The sequence below is a fragment of the Panthera leo genome, chromosome E1 (assembly GCF_018350215.1).
Source record: "Panthera leo isolate Ple1 chromosome E1, P.leo_Ple1_pat1.1, whole genome shotgun sequence".
In the NCBI taxonomy this organism is placed as follows: domain Eukaryota; kingdom Metazoa; phylum Chordata; class Mammalia; order Carnivora; family Felidae; genus Panthera; species Panthera leo.
The window spans coordinates 22,692,093-22,709,992 of NC_056692.1; the positions used below are offsets into that span (position 1 = coordinate 22,692,093).

At 42.0% G+C, this 17,900-nt stretch overlaps 1 protein-coding gene across 1 annotated transcript; it reads right to left on the reverse strand.

Annotated features, from left to right (window-relative positions):
* Positions 1 to 2,920: 2,920 nt before the first annotated feature.
* Positions 2,921 to 17,685, reverse strand: SLFN14 (schlafen family member 14). The gene is given in 8 exon segments (XM_042914468.1): positions 2,921 to 5,133; positions 5,135 to 5,471; positions 7,499 to 8,213; positions 10,829 to 10,957; positions 12,489 to 12,601; positions 12,603 to 12,959; positions 13,205 to 13,916; positions 17,664 to 17,685. Coding segments are annotated over 8 exon segments (2,895 nt in total). The 3' UTR covers positions 2,921 to 4,623.
* Between the last annotated feature and the right edge of the window lie 215 nt (positions 17,686 to 17,900).

The window sequence follows — 17,900 nt, forward strand, 5'->3', positions numbered from 1 at the left end:
TCTTGATTGGGCTCCTAATGCTGCTGATCTTAGATTTGATTATGGTTTTTTTACTTACCACTCTGATCTGCCACTTCCTTCCACAACCCGCATAAGTTACAGTTCCTTTGAGCTCTGGTTTGCTTGGTTTCTTTTGGGTGTCCATTTTAGAGATTGCAAGAATATTATAACATGGATTTAGCAATCATTTTTTTAACACTGAGAAAAGGTGTTGTACACTAGAGGGAATTGAGTTTGAGATGTCACGAGCCAGATAATTAATTCCCAATCTTAGCTGTTCATTGGAAACTTTCACAACCTTTAAAAAAAAAAAAAATGCAAAATGCAGATTCAAGAGCTCCTCCCACAGACATGTGGAATTCAACAATGAATCAATGAGTCAATAGTACTTTAAAGGTGATTCTATGGTCAGTCAGGCTTCATTGTTTTTTTTTTTTTTTTTAATGAAATTTTCTTTTACTAGACTCCCATTTCCTTTTTTAAAAAAATTTAATGTTTATTTATTTTTGAGAGAGAGATACAGAGGATGAGTGTGGGAGGGTCAGAGAGAGGGAAACACAGAATCCTAAGCAGGGCTCCAGGCTCTGAGCTGTCAGCACAGAGCCAGGGGTGGGGCCCAAACTCAGGAACCTTGATATCATGACCCTATCCGAGGTCTGATGCTCAACCAACTGAGCCACACAGGCGCCCCTCCCATTTCTTCTTCTTCTTTTTTTTTAAGTTTATTTATTTTTAGAGAGAGAGAGAGAGCGTGAGCAGGGCAGGGACAAACAGTGGAGAGAGAGAATCCCAAGTAGGCTGGGCACTGCGAGCACAGAGCCCAAGCAGGGCTCATTCCCACAAACTGTGATATAATGAACCCAGGTGAAATCGAGGGTAGGATGCTTAACCGACTGGGCCACCCAGGCACCCCCCAGACTCCCATTTCCTATCTCTCATTACCACAGTCTACTGGCTCACTATTCATGGTGGATTGCCATAGAAATTACTAGTATTAGTAATTAGTATTAGATTGTCACAAAAACCCAATTTGTACCAAATCTGGCCAGTGTCATTACTTCATGATATTGCCTACATGTGGCAAGCAGAGGGGTAGTTATCTGATTGAGAAAAGTAATACAATACACAAATTAGCTTAGAGTCATAGCATTTCAAAAAATCATGGTTGAGAAGTATCCACTGAGAAAAACCCACAAGAGCCCAGGGGATGTCTTAATAGCCACTGCTCATAGAGTCTACTAAGTGTTGTGTCAAACCCTGTCCCAATAAGCATTTCTAGTACCCTCTCAGCCCTAGGAAGAAACTAAGCTTCCCAAGGGTTAAGTAACATTGTTGATAAAGTAATTTCTCATAATCACCTAATCACCATCTGACCGTGTGCCTGGCTCTGAGAATTTAGCGGGGGTTCGATAGCTACTGTCTGTTGACTCTTGGGTTTGTACCAAGCACATGAAACAAAGCATTTAATCTTTACAACAACCATCTGAGGGATATACTGTTGTTTTTTTGCATTTTATACAGAAAATTCGGTTAAGCTGCCCAGATTACATTTGGGTGCTTGAGTCTGAAATTTGAACCTTGTCATGTCTGACTCTGAAACCCATGCAAGTGCACTAGTTACATTTGGGGAAATAAAGATATGTAAGTGACCATCCTTACTCTCAAGGAGCTCCCAGTCTGATTGGAAGGGAAGGGTGTATACATCTATTTCAGAACAGAAAGAAAAGACTTGGAGAAGGGGTCAATAGTTCTCAACCCTGGTGGCATATAAGAATCATCTGGACGACTTTTAATAAATACCGATGCTCAAGCCCATGCCTAGAGATGCTTATTTAATTGGTTGGGTGTTTGCCCTGATCACTGGTATATTTTAAAGCCCCTTTGCCCCCGTACAAACGATTTTCAGGAGTAGCCAGGGCTGAGAACCACTGAGTTAGACCTTCTACTTTAAGCCAGAGTGAGTTATTGAAGTAGACTAAGAACTGATAGACTCTCAAATTCAATATATAAAACAATTATTTTTATTTGTATTGTTTTGTTTATAAGATTTATTTTGGAGAGAGAGACAGAGAGAGAGACAGAGTGTGAGCAAGGGAGGGACAGAGAGAGGGAGACACAGAATCTGAAGCAGGCTCCAGGTTCCGAGCTGCCAGCATAGAGACGGATGCAGGGCTTGAACTCATGAAGTGCAAGATCATGACCTGAGCCAAAGTCGGATGCTTAACCAACTGAGCCACCCAGGTGCTCCTGAAATAATTATTTTTAAAATGAATTATTTTATCAGATTATATAATGTATACATACAGTTTAAAAAGTTAAATCGTACTGAGGCTTATGACTAAAATATAGCAGTTCCCTGTTTTTTCCATTCCCCTAATCCCTCCTCACTTGACTCTTTAAATTAATTTTAGAGAATTCACACACCTCCCATTATCCAAATGTTAATGCAGTGGTGTCTTTTGCTTCATCAGAAAAGAATTACTTGCTGAACTTTATTTCTCCCACCCAAAGTACCCAAATATCCCCAAGAAACGGTAAAAGGGAGGAAATGTCAAGTAACGGAAGCAGGAAGAGGCAGGGAGGGGAGAAGTTCTTCTGTTCAGTCCATGGTCAGTAAAGCTGACCATTAGGTTTCAGACTGGCCTGTCTGATCCTCTCCCATCTCTTGGAAAGGTGATGGGCTTTATGTGAAATTATAGCCAAAGGAATATTTCCACACTTTCTTTTGCATTCATGCCTGCCCAGCATCAATAAAGTTTTCTGAAACCTTTCTAGAAATTAAAAGCAATCTGGAGGGGCACCTGGGTGTCTCAGTCGGTTAAGCGTCCAACTTCAGCTCAGGTTACAATCTCACTGTTTGTGGGTTCCAGCCCTGCATCAGGCTCTGCTGACAGCCTGATTCAGATTCTGTGTCTCCCTCTCTCTCTGCCCCTCCCCAGCTCATGCTCTGTCTCTCTCTGCCTCTCAAACACAAATAAAAGTTGAAAAGCAATCTGGAAGCTGGAATATTTCCAAAGCAACTTAAAAATCCTTACAAACAGGAAAGCAAGTTTGCATTGAAGAGCACGGCATTGGCTTAGCTGTTTGGGGAGCTGACCAGAGAAAGGGAACTGTGTTTTATTTCTACTTCACATACACTGGAAAGAAAACATGATAGGAGAGTATTACGTAGATCTTGTTATGCTGACGGCTACTTCTCTGGCACAGTTTAGAATGACTTTGGCACTATCCTCAAAAAATTTTTAAGCTAGAGAATGGCTGCAAAAGGAGAGACCAAATTTAGGTCAGGGGGATGGTGAACGTTTAATTTGAGGAGTTGGCCTTTTGAACAAAGACTTGATCGACAAGCTAGGATTTCAGCAGGTAGAGGGGCAGACAAGGCTTTGAAGGCAGAGAAGAGAAGCACAGCCAGAAGCCAGGAGTGGGTAGGGATGGCATGGGTGGTAGAGTTGCCATCCAGGCTCCCTGTTGATTAAAATTAACACCAAATCATAATGGAAGAGCTCAGGGATGTGCAAAGGCCTCTTACAGACAGACCATTTCCCAGGCCAGCAGCAGAGGATAAGCAGTTTTGAGCCTAGGTGAACATATGAACAGGTAGAGGATGAACATGAGCAATGTGTGTGTGTGTGTGTGTGTGTGTGTGTGTGTGTGTGTTGTGTGTGTGTTGGGAGGAGTAAGGGGAGGGTTGGTGGTCAACCTGAAAACTTTGGAAACTAGGAGAGAAGAAAAATAAATTTGCTTTATTTTGTAAACCTGACCTGTCTGAGTCCTTGTGGTGGAAATATCCCTATTTTAGAGATGACTGCACTAGTCGAATATTGCCTAGACTCTTCACACATTTGAATAGGATCCCCATTGCTGCAAAGCTATGCTCATAATTTGGCTTCCAATGTTGCCATTGAATATATGGATTAGCGAAAGCATCTGGCCCATTTACTACTACAGTACTCACTGTAAACTGACAGGGTGACATTTTCATGTGTGCGTTGGTCTTTTGTGAGCTTGACTGGCATCAAACCATCTCCAAGAGACCAATCCATGCTTAGTGCAAAGAGGAAGTCAAGTTGTGGGCCCATGAAGCTCGAGACCCAGAGCCAGTATGAGGTACTCAACAAGGTGCTGCCCCTGAGATACCCAGTTAAAATAAGTAGCCTGGGGGGCATCCTCCCTCCCACTCCCAAAATGGGTCAGCAAGGCTGGGCTGCCTTAAGACGCCTTGGGAGAGGAGGTATAACAAAGGACGCATCAGGAGAGGAAGTCAGGGTGTGTCATGGAAAGCCTTGAGAATTGGTTTGGCTTCTAGCCTGCAGGGCCTCCCTGCAGATACGTTGGCAGGGAATGCCACACAGTCAGTTCCCCATTTAAGGAGAACCGCTGGTCCCTGAAAGATGGACTGGATAGGAAAGCCAGAGGCAGGGGACCAATCGTCAGTCTGCCATAGTGTATAGGAGGAGGAAAAGGACAGTAACAGCACACAGAGTGAAAGGTCACTCCCAAGAGACATTTCTTGGCTCCACACAGTACTTACTGTGCCTTGACTTTCTCACTTGCAATATGTGAGAAGGAGTAGCTGCCACCTCCCCCAGAGAAGAGACTCTGCTCTTTCTGGCACCTGTATTGTTAAAATAATTTTCGGAAAGCTGCCCTCTTTTCATAAAGCACATAGAGGTGTTTAATGGCTCATGAGGCAAAACGGAGCTCATGTGCTTCTTCTGACAGTGCACATTCTGGACTCAGCCCAAACACAATCTTCCTCTCCAGGCCTGAAAACTGTTGAATACTGTCTAAGATGATGTGACTTCCCCAAACACCGGAGGCCTGGCTGAACACAACCTTCGTTGCTCCAGGGGTTACAAATAATTCCACTGCTTTTAGCAGTGCAGGCTCATAGCGTCCTCTGTCCTCCCTTTTCCTGCACAGAACGGCTATGTCTTTGGGCAGGTAGCCACATTGGAACAGGTGGTGACACCTTTCCGCCACGTGTTTCACAATTTGTTCCATAGTGAGGCCAGTCTCTGTGTCATCCACCCCAGGCAGACCCTGGGCACACACTGCTTCCTTGTAGGCAGTTTCCCCGAACAATGGCAGTGTGTCTGGGGACCTGCCAGAGGGCAGATTTGCTCTGATCCTTTCTCATTTCTTCTTTCGTGACCGTTGCTATTTCCAGAGCACAGTGGATCCCATTGGTGATTGTTTTTCGAGGAAACTGAGCAGATGAAGGGGGGAGGCCATTAATATCTGCATGATGGACTTGGAAAGGGTCCAGAAAAATCCAGAGAATCCCATGATGAAGGTTTTCACTCCCAGCTCCCCTCACCTTTGGAAGGGTGATGCTCCTGGCCTTCAAGTACTAGTCTCCATATTTACTGCAGAAATTCTCAGTCTCATCCATCACTGTGTGTTTAACCTCTAGGAACTCCCCTTGTAAGAAGGTTTTCCGAGTCACAACTCTGCAGGTGGTTTGTTGGCTAGAGATGAAAGAGAGAATAAGGTTTCAGGCATATATACAAAGGGAACACCATATGCATCACTATCTACATCGGAATTAGAAGCTGGTTCTCATCTGGAGACTGATTCATTGACTCAGTGGTGTCCTAAACACTACAAAACTACTCTACTTACAAGTTACCTGATAGAATACATAAACTGCAAACTCTACTCTTTGGGGTTATCTAATTAAATCTGCACATGAAAATTTTTGAAATGAACCCAGGTAGGAGATTTCATTTCTATTACTAGTCCATTTCTGCTGCTTGACAATCCCTAAAGACAGGCTCATTACATTGACAGGAAATCTCAAAAGCAATTTCCACTTGTTACTATCATTGCTTAACTTTCTTCCTTTTTAGAGCAGGCGAGCAGGTCCCTGGAGGCATAATTTTTATGTGCAAAAGAGGTATGGGCTAGGATGAATTCCTATCTAAAGCAAATCCTATTTCCCCACTTACTGGTAGTACAAAACCAAAGCCTTTTTAGATTTTGGTAAGGAAAACATCAGGAAGTTGCTGAGTTCCATGACATGTCAAGTAAGATAGAAAATCTACAGGGCTATGCCTCTCTGGGACTGCTACTCTGTTTACTTAGCTCAATTTTCCTTTGTAGTATGTTTTAGTGTACTAGAGGAGGAAGAACAAATTAGAGGAGGCAAGAAGCAGCCAATTTCGTTATATAGATAGATATAGGTAATTTTTTCAAAGTAAACTTGGTTGTTTCTTTCCTCTAATTTAGATCCAAATAACATCATTCATTCCTATAGATTTCCTGATTTACATATGCAGTCCTTGGGGATTTACTCCCCCTATGCCTTGAATCACAGCTACTTACGTTCTTCTGTACCTGTTTCGACTGTGTAGACTTCTTGAAGTAAAGCACCGATTCTTAGCCCCCATCATATTAGGGGTTCAATAAATAGCTTGTTGAATTTGCTTTTTGACTGGGATATTTTTAATCTTACCCATACAGCATAGCCCTTAGCACAGTTTACAAGATCCTCCATAATTTGGAATCTACTTCCTTTCTAACTTCATCACCTGCTACATACCTCTACTCCCTCCCTACTCCAGTAAGACCTACCATTCTGATTCTCTCATGTGCTTTTGCACTTGCTGTGTGCCCTTTGCCTAAAAAGCCCTCCACTTCTCCTACTGACTTCTTAAGAGTGTGCCAAAGGATCCTTCACCCAGGACTATTTGCTGGCCAACCTCCAACCTAAGTTAAAATAAGCATATCCTTATTATCATATTAATTATGCAACATTCAATTTGCTTATTTTTTTCTTATCTCCCTTATTGGATCTTTAGGGCCCCATCTTCAATATATTTTTCCCTGGTAACACTAAATGTACACATTCCTAGCATATAAGTGGGGCCCCAAAAGATTTATTGGGTACATAAGTAAACCAAACCAAAAATTAAAGTGAGTTTGCCCTCATTTGCTAGATTGTATAACAACGAATTTTTTTTTTTTTTTTTTTTACTACACTGAAAGGTAAAGACTTAAATCAGAGGCAAATTTGCATGTTTTCTGCAATTGTCGATTCAGAATAAGTCAAACAAATGAAAACAGTTTATAAACAAAATGAAATGGGTATTTAAATTCAAGTTCCTGTTAGGTATAATGTCTAATTAACTGAAATACTCTATGACTTTGAAGCCTTAAATATCAAGCAAAATGTATATTTAAAACAAAACAGGCTTATTTCCACTTTTCTTAAAGTTAAGGCCAGAGATTGTAGGGAAAAAATGTTTCTAGTTAAAGAAATTTAAAGTGATATATAGTTGGCTAATTTGTAATGAGATGTTTAAACCTGAGCATTACATAGTACCCATTTGTAGCTCAACTACCTGATCATTTGGAGATGTGTATAGGGTTTGGGCTCTCACATTTATGCAGCTAAGGCCTCACAACATCTTAAACTAGAAACGCAGATTACTCTTGAGATACTGTCGAAAAGACTGACTAAATATGTTTATCATGTTGTCAGTGGCCCTCTTACATCACATAATCCTTTAAAGAGTCACTTTCACAAACATAAAGGATCTCTTTTGGTTTGCAGTGCAACAAATGCTTAATTTTCTCCAAGATCTTTATGGCTAGGGCTGTCTTCCTGGTTCCTGGAAGGCAGTGGATAAACAATTCTCACAGCTCCTGAAGGCTTTCTGAAAGCAACTCACATTGCTCCTCTGTGAGCAAGTTGAAAAATTCACAGCCCAGCTGGTCACTCAGAAGAGATCTGGAACACAGTGAGACTATGATAAAGGCTGGCAACAAGTCTTCCATTTCATCCTTGGCAGCAAGCCTGTAGGACTGGGGGTAGTGAACAGGGATTTCATTGGGGCTGCACTGTGTGCTGGACAGGTGCATCAACCTTGGGATAGCACACACTTTCCCTGTGTAACTACCAACGGTTCCCAGTTTCTGCTTTAACTGATGAACAGTGTTTCGGCCATATTCAAGCCCTCCAATCCAACCGGGGCGTATTAAGATCGTATAGAGTACCAGGGGACTGTTAACTGCTATTAGAAGAGCGTCGCACAGGACATCCCGCTCTTTCCTTAAGCCAACATCACTGGCCCAGCTTCTAGAAAATATCACAATCCCCTGAGAACAAGGATATATCTGTGTCTTCATTAATTCCTTGAGTGCTTTATGATCTGAGAAGAGTTTCTTAAAGAGGGATACTGGTTTAAACTGTATCTCTTCCTGTGTCACTGAAAATGCAAGAAATAGAAATTACAAACTAAAATTTACAAAAGCATATTGTAAGTATTCCTGCAACATCATAGGAAGAAATGAATCTAGCCATGGAACTATGGGTTTCCTCGTCTACAAAGAAAGCACCCCCTCTTTATTTTGATGTAGCCCAATAATTTATTTTTGCCTTTGTTTCCCTTGGCTCAGGAGACATATCTAGAAAGACCTGGTAATCACAATACTGGGTATTTACCCAAAGAATATGAAAACGCTAATTCAAAGGGATATAGGCACCCCTATGTTTATTATTGCAGCATTACTTACAATAGCCAAACTATGGAAGCAGCCCAAATGTCCATTGATAGTTGAATGGATAAAGATGTGAGAAATATATATATACACACACACACATGGAAATATATATATACACATGGAAATATATATTTATATGGAAATATATATATACATGGAAATATACATATATATATATATATGGAATATTTTTGGCCATAGAATGAAATCTTGCCATTTGCAATGACATGGATGGATCTAGAGAGTATTATGCTAAGTGAAATAAGTCAGTTAAAGAAATAAAAATACCATATGATTTCACTCATACGTGGAATTTAATAAACAAAACAAATGAACAAAGAGGGGAAAAGACACAAACCAAAAAACAGACTTTTAACTATAGAGAACAATCAGACGGTTATCCCAGGAGAGGTGGGTAGAGGCATGGATATGAAGGGGATTAAGAGTACACTTATCTTGGGGTGCCTGGGTGGCTCAGTCAGTTGAGCACGAACTTTGGCTCAGGTCATGATCTCACAGTTTGTGAGTTCGAGCTCCGCATTGAGCTCTGTGCTGACAGCTCAGAGCCTGGAGCCTGCTTTGGATTCTGCCTCTCTCTCTTGCCCTTCCCCCGCTTGCATTTTTTTAAAAAAATGTGTTTTTTAAACATTAAAAAAAGAATACACTTATCTTTTTTAAAAAATTTTAACATTTATTGGTTTTTTGAGAGACTGAGTGTGAGTGGGGAAGGGGCAGAGAGAGAGGGAGACACAAAATCTGAGGCAGGCTTCTGGCTGTCAGCACAGAGCCTGAGGCAGGGCTCAAACTCACAGACCACAAGATCATGACCTAAGCTGAAGTCCAATGCTTAACTGACTGAGCCACCCAGGCGCCCCAAGAGTACACTTATCTTGATGAGCACTGAGTAATATATGGAACTGCTGAATCACTGTATTGTACACCTGAAACTAATGTAACACTGTAATTAGCTACTCTGGAATTAAAATTTAAAATTAACTCAATAATTTTTAAAAAGAGAAAGCACCCCCTCTTCACAGGCCAGGACTACAAATTTCCTATTTCTGGCAGCTCTTGTGCAGGAGAAGGCAATAGGGAGGAGTCTTCACAGAATAGAATAGCCTCCTGGTACCTTCTCCTCAACCCCAAGTGGTCCACTACTGTTAGGAAGGTATTTCTTCCGGCTAAGGGGTGTGTGTGTGTGTGTGTGTGTGTGTGTGTGTGTGTGTGTGTACCTGGTGCTTTAGGGATCCAAGAACTTTCCTTTAGGACATTGATTCTTAACCTGTGGCAGTTTTGCCCCCTGGGAGACATTTGGCAATATCTGGAATATTTTTTGTCATAGCTGGAGAAGGTGCTACCGGCGTCTAGTGAGTAGAGGGCAGAAATGCTGCTAAATATCCAACAAAGTCACAGGGCAGCCCCCCTCAACAAAAATTATCGAGCTCGAATATCAATAGTGCCAAGATTGAGAAGCTCTGCCTTAGGAAGAGTCCAGGTGACCCCATGGTTCACCTCTCTCTTTTATTTTTAAGTTTTTTTTCACTGTTTATTTTTGAATGAGGGAGACAGAGAGTGAGCAGCAGAAAGAGAAGGAGACACAGAATCCGAAGCAGGCTCCAGGCTCTGAGCAGTCAGCACAGAGCCTGACGGGGGGCTCGAACTTACAGACCGTGAGATCATGACCTGAGCCAAAGTCAGATGCTTAACCTATTAAGCCACCCAGGCACTCCAGTTCACCTCTTTCTGATTGGAAAGCCAGGGGCAGCTGTGGTATAGACTTAAAGAATTTAAGAGAATTCCTATATTTTCTCAAATTTGGAAAACAAAAGCCATATGTGACTGGAAGCCCCAAAGCACACAGAAATATAATGTGGATACAATAACTGAGAAACAAGAGTCCATCGTATATATTATTTCAGGACCATTATGTCTACATTTGACCTCCTTTAAGGACTAATTGCCACCAATTCCTCCCAATTTATTATTTTTTGTAAACTCTATGTTCAATGTGGGGCTCAAACTCATGACCCCAAGATCAAGAGTTTCACGCTCTACCAACTGAGCCAGGCAGGTACTCCCCAACTTTATTATTATTGTTGTTGTTACTATTTTAACTTTATTTTAAATTAATTTTGTTTTCTTTTAGGGTTCATGTCCAGTGTGGAGCCCAATGCAGGACTTGAATTCACAACCCTGAATCAAGACCTAGGCTGAGGTCAAGAGTCAGATGCTTAACCAACTGAGCCACCCAGACGCGCCCCCATCCTCCAACTCAGTTTTAGAAAGCAAAGTCCCTTCAGCTATAATGAAGAAGGAATACCTGGAAACAGACATTGTTGTAGAGGTCTCTTAAATTCCAGGACTTTTTTGGGAGATGATGGGCTTCCTAGGGCTGATGGAGCTGGTGAACTCAGGTGAAAGCTGTAGTCAGTGGCCAGACTGGAAGTTGCTAAACAAACACACGGCAAGTTGTTTCAGATGAAAAAAGAAAACTCTTTTTCATTGCCCTTACTACTGTTGACGTGAGATGTGCAGCGTGCCTGAGCCACTCACGCTTTCTATGCCTCAAACAGTTCACATATGTTAGGAAATGAAGACTGGGGACTCTTGGAGTGTCACGCATCTTCTAAGTCACTATGTGGCTCATTTTGGGCAAGTCATTTCCTCTCTCTCGTGCGAACGTGAGCTGGTGGCCCCTAACGTTTCCTTCTAACTCTGATATTCTGATTCTGGGTCACCCCTAAAAGGAAAGGCTGCTGGTGGCTGATCAGAAAAAGGTTAGCACAGTATTTTTTTTTATTTTGTTATAGTTTGTTTAAACCCCCATTCAAGGTTTAGTTGGATCAGAAAGCAGCAGGATCTCTAGATTGGGGTGTGTGTCTATGAGAAAAGTAAACTCAAACAAATTTAGGACAGGAGAATGATTTAGCAAAATCACTCGAGTCTTGATCCCAGCTTCTCTTATCAAATTTGGAACATATTGACCATGAAGACAAACTGACCTGTAAGTCCTTTATGGGTTGATTAGAAATCACCAGGGCTGATTCTGAGCCAAATTGTAAGGGAGGTGAAAACACTATGAGTCCTTCTTCCCCTCCCCCATCCCCTGCTCAGCATCTCCTTTTACATCGGTTTTTCCCCATTTGGTAGTGCCCCAAGCCCACTGGTTGAAGACATTAGCTCTTAATGTTACAGAAACCATTCAAATTTGTCAACAAGCTTCCCTTAAAGGAATTAGTGGAGGGGCACCTGGGTGGCTCAGTTGGTTGGGCAGCCAACTTCGGCTCAGGTCATGATCAGCCGGCTGGTGGGTTTGAGCCCCACATCAGGCTCTGTGCTGACAGCTCAGAGCCTGGAGCCTGCTTTTGGATTCTATGTCTCCCTCTCTCTCTGCCCCTCCCCCACTCATGCACGCGCGCTCTCTCTCTCTCTCTCTCAAGAATAAATATTAAAAGAAATTTTTTAAAAAAAGATTAGTGAATTCATCCTTAAACAGTGTTTCTCCCAAATACTGACTTCAGAGTGACCCTGTTGATTAATGTTTTTGACTAGAAAACCAGCCTACAAAATTCTTTCAACAGGCAGTTACCGTGCATAAGGGAACTTTCACTAATTCATAGCTGATCAGATAAATTTCCAAAAGTGGACCAAAATCCAAGCATTTCTTGACCTCAAAGAGTTCATATTCTGGGTCTTTGGAGCTGAAAATATTTTTTTAGGATTGTATTTTTAAGTAATCTCCACACCTGCCGTGGGGCCTAAACTCACAAACCCAAGATCAAGAGTTACACACTCCACTGACTGAGCCAGCCAGGCACTCTGGAACTGAAAATATTTTCAAAAGAACGCTGTAAAGGGAGAATATTTGTAAGCAAAATTGCTTTCTATCCTTCAACGAAATTACCTGACCAAATACCCATGGAAGGCACAGAAGGGGTTCCTTCCTGGCTGACTAGATTATGACTTCTCTTCTGCTTTACCTGACTGAATATCCAGCATCATGGCCACCCAGTGCTCCACCGTCAGCCTTGTGACAGAATTGTCCCTCATGATCCAGGAATCCGGGGCCTCTGTGAATACTACACAGCAGAAGTATGTGAACCACATAGACATATCCGTACAGGACATCGTTTTGGTACACATTCAAGATTTTGGTTGTGAAATGCACCTTTGGCTTCTCACAGCAGAAGTGGAAGGTTGGCAATTTTTCTACACAGCTTTCTATTTCCCTTTTTAGTAAGTCAGGGTTCACTTTTTCTCTCTGACAGCCAAACACTTCTTTGTTCTTATCATCTACTCCAATAATTAGGTATCCCCCGAGGGTGTTGGCAAACGCAGAAACGTAATGAGGCAGCATTTCTTTAATCCGAGGGACAATCTTTCTGGTGGTGAACCTTTTAAGCTCCACACGTGTTGACTCCGTAACATTGAGTTTCTCCTTATACAGGAGCCTGTCCTTTTGTTTTTTTTATTTTTTTTTTATTTTTTTTAATGTTTATTTATTTTTGAGAGAGAGACAGAGCATGAGCAGGGGAGGAACAGAGAGAGAAGGAGACACAGAATCTGAAACAGGCTCCAGGCTCTGAGCTGTCAGCACAGAGCCCGACACAGGGCTCGAACTCACAAACCATGAGATCATGACCTGAGCCGAAGCCGGATGCTCAACTGACTTGAGCCACCCAGGCACCCCAGGAACCTGTCCTTTTGAAACAGTTCTGAGGCAGACACCCTCCTTTCTTCCTCTTCCTGAATGTATCCGTAAGGAACTTTCTGAGAACTCCACTCCTTCACCCTTGATCTTCCTCTTTGGGCTCTAGACTGCTTCTCTCTGAGAAGCTCCAAGGCACTGCTGGCGCTCAGGTTGACAGTGGAAGTCACGGCTCTCTGGTAGAGATTGGAACACAAGCTGCAAATCCTTAGGGGGAGGCTGGAGACATCTGGGCTCCAGGACTTTACAAAAATCAGGAGATTGTGCCCCTGCTGCATGTAGTCAAGGTATTTCTGTGAACCTGAAGGAAGGAGCTTCTGAAAAGAAGTTTCCAGGTCCTGCCCCAGCCCATGGCATCGTTAACTGTAGGTTTTATCATCAATCTCTGCTTTGATCACACCCCCTCCAGAATTTAACAGCGCACAGGTGGCTTGGATGATTTTCGCATTCTCCATTCTTTTCAGATAGCTACTGGCCATCTTCTTCCTGCTCTCTTCTCCAAAAGTCATCCTGCCCACGTGTACAACTGTCTTGGGATAGAGCATTTCCATGTCGGTCTGGACGCCATCCAGCCCAGCAATCCCTCTGTGCTCCAAACAATAACAGAAAGGGGTTCCAGGAAACAACTTGGACAGAAATGTGGTTTCTACATTAACAAGAATCCTGGAGATTACAATGTTTTCTTTGAACTTACAGATTACTGGAGATACATTTTAACATTGGAAACACTCTTAGATATTACTATTTTCTAACAACGTTGCAAGCTCCCAAGCCTTTCCAGCATGAACAGGTATAGGTAAAGATGAATGCTTAATATTTTGCCATAACAGAAAGATTCCATTGCTGAAACCGTTAGTTGTTTTTCATTTAAAGTCAGGAAGCAACAACAGTGAGCCCAGAGATAAAGGGCACGGATTGGCACAGGAGCCAAAGCAAGTTATACAGAATATGCAGAGGCAGAAGTTGAGCCAAAAGTTGCTCCTATTTATAATTCAAAGGGAAAGGAAGGCAATAGAGAACTAAGGGAGAATAGTTCTGGGGTATATGTGATGTGGTCTTATAAAAACAAACATAAAAGTTGGTGTTCTTTATGCACTATTTTATACATTTAAAACATTTTACTCCTGGAAGAATGTCTATTGATACCAAATGCAGAAACCGTTATAGCTTCTCAAACCTTCTTCTAAAAATACGTTTCTTCATACACAGTGTGAAGTAAGAGCAGGAGTGTTCTTTCTCTTCTGAATAGTTCTACCCTGTGCTGGGGGAGCCTCCAAGGCTCAGAAGAAAATGTGAGCCTTTGGAACATAGTCCTTAAACTATGGTCGATTTCCCTTTTTGCTTCATGGACCAGAGAGCAGCCATCCAATTTGAACTCAGTGCTCTGAAGCAAATGTTTCACAAACGGCCTTGTTAGCTCTTATTAATTGCAAAGCAAAATATTTACTAAACCAAATCAAAATTCTTCCTCTAGGAGAAGAGAACCATGTCTTCTGTGTGATCTCCTCCAAGTAGAGGCCATATGGGTGTTGTTTATGCCCAGCAAGAGGGGAAAAAAGCAGGCATCCGCAGGATGGGTACCCTCCTCTGCCATTTGTTTGCTCTTGGCTGCCTTCTCACTTCCTCCAGGCAAACCAGAATCAGCCTGATGAATTGTTTTTTTCATATGTGAGCATCTTCTGTAGGTAAATGTAAACATATGGCTCCTAGAGAAATTTCTGTTCATATAATAGAATCACAGAAGTGTTGGAAGTGTTGGCCCTTTCTAGCTTTGAGACCTCAGTTATGCTGACCAAAGCCTCAGATTCCTTCTGTGTAAATTAGAGATAATAATAGTGTCTTCTTTGTACAATTCTTGTGAGAATGAAATGTAGCCTGGGGCTACAGGTCACAATAAAAACTGCTATTTAGTGATTGGCTTCTTTGGGCCAGATATGCAACTCTGATTGTCTCAAATTGTCCTTATGACAACTTGTAAGACATGCATTATTTTCATCATCTTATAAATGAAGAAACTGAATTCAGGGAAGTAAAGCTCAAGGCTACACACCTAGTAAGTAACAGAGCTGGGATCTGAACCCCTGTCTCTTGCAAAACTCATTTACTATCATTCTGCCATGCAGCCTTACTGTTAGCCAGAATAAGATACACGTCCTGCTCACAATCTAGAGAGAAAAAACATGTATTAACTCATTGCAATTCAACAGATATAATAACATCAGTTGAGCCCTTTACCTGCTATGCATTCTCTGTGTGCTCATTCAACTCTTATAACAGCTTGCAAATATAGTCACATGCATGACCATTATACCCTAGTGCCACTCTGGAGAGCTAATAACATATGAACAGTGTGCTCTGGGTGTTCTGAGGAGTGACAGTAACTATGCTCGTGAGTATAAGATTTCATAAATGAGATGGTACATGAGTTGCAACCTGCAAGTAAGAATGCACCAGGTTGAGGGGCACCTGGGTGGCTCAATCAGTTGTGTCCAACTCTTGATTTGGGCTCAGGTTACAATCTCACAGTTTGTGGGATCGAGCCACATGTCGGGCTCTGTGCTCACAGCAAGAAACCTGCTTGGGATTCTCTCTCTCCACCTCTCTTTCTGCCCCTCCCCTACTTGTGCACTATCTCTCAAAATGAATAAACATTAAAAAAAAAAAAAAAAAAAAAAAAAGAATGCACCAGGTTGAGAGGGAGAGATGGGGAAGGAAAGGGAAACCAGGTAGAAGAATAGCACACGAAAAGACCCATTATCTTCACTGTCTAACGTCCCCTGTCCTGAAACTACAATGGAAATCCTTAATAGGTCTGGTACAGAGACACTCCATTTCTCTTCATTCTTCCCTTTTATTTCTCGAACTTCAATCTAAAATGGAACCAGAGGGGGCCACCTGGGTGGCTCAGTCGGTTAAGTGTCTGACTTTGGCTCAGGTCATGATCTCACAGTTCATGAGTTCAGGCTTCACATCTGGCTTTCTGCTGTCAGCACGGAGTCTGCTGTGGAGGCCACTTCAGAGTCTCTGTCTCCCTCTCTCTGCCCCTCCCCTGTTCTCTCTTTCTCTAAAAAATAAACATACATACATACATACATACAAATAAATAAAATAAAATAAAATAAAATAAAATAAAATAAAATAAAATGGAACCAGAGGAGAGAAAATGAAATCTCACACAAGGGCCCTCAGGAAAATAAAAAGACTGAGAGATTCATTTCTCATAAATGCCTGATTTACAGAAAACTGATACTTGATATATTTTTGAGAGAGAGAGAGACAGAGACAGAGACTGTGTGTACAGGGCCACACATGTGCAAACGGGAGGGGCAGAGGGAGAGGGAGGTAGAGGATCCCAATCAGGCTCCAAGCTCAGCCCCACACTGGGCTCGATCTCCTAAGTCGTGAGATCATGACCTGAGCCCAATTCAAGAGTCAAGGCACTCAACATATTGAGCCACCCAGGTATCCCTGGAATTTTCTTAAATGATAGTGAGTTGGTCAGGGGTTAAGTTTTACTTATGGTTCCCAGAGGCACAAACAAGAAATAACCCAGGTCAGGTTGGTCTTGCAAAGGAAGCTGAATTGAAGTTTGTTTGTATGACCAGACTGGTTAATCTGGTCTGGTTTGCTTGGTGAATTTTCAAATCTGGCCTCCCTTTGTTTTTTATTTTAACAGACTCTAAACTGAGCTCTCTCCTCCTTACATTCCCTACCCAAATATGCAGCCTATCCCAAACTCTCAAGGGACTCAATGTAACTTGCTAACATTTGCAAGTCTTGAACTGCAACTCCTCTGCTCTTCCTAAATAAACTCATCTTTTTGACAATTTTGCACTTGTCTCAGTCTTCCTTTTTATTTAGGTTGACACCTTCTACCCATCCCTTTCTGACACTCATCACATTCCTCACGCTGCTTTTCATATGCCACCTCTCAATTTCCACTTCCACAATCCTAATTTAGGTTCTTCTTAGCTCTCACCTATGCCAATCACTTGCTATAGTTTCCCTTTCTTTCACTTCGCCCTCCTTTGATCTATTTAAAAACACATTTGCATACATAGTTGTCAAAAGTACAGCTCTGATCACTGATCTACTCCCACTCTGAAATCTTCAAGTCTCCCACTTTCTCCAGAGTAATCTACACAGCCAGTAAGCCACCATCTTTGATGAAGTCTTGATTTGTCTTTCAAATTTCCCACCACCTCCTTTCTTTAACACTAATAGCGGTCCTCAGACTTTGGTATGAATCAGAATCATCCCTGGGGCACCTTTCAATAATACATCTGCCTGGGATCCAACGCTAGAATTTCTGATTAGATAGTCTGGGTTGTGCTCCAGGCTTTTTGGGGTTTTTGTTGTCTTTGATGCTAGAGGACATACATATTAAGTATCCCCTGGTGTTTTCTAACTCACCGAATTTAGAAACACTACATTTTTTCGACTTTACTTACATTTCCAAGTTCCTCCATGCTTTCTCATTTAATTCGGGCGTCAAATTATTCCTTCTGCCAGAATCTCCTAATTTTCAAAACCCATCCATCTTTCCAGACTCAGATCAAATGCCACCTCTTCCAGGAAGTCTTTCCAGTTCTCCTGCGCATTTCTTTGATATTTAGCTGCACTTTTCTTGTGGAAAGCTGATCTAGGAAGCGTCCAAGCGCCCGATCAACGAAAGAGTCCACAG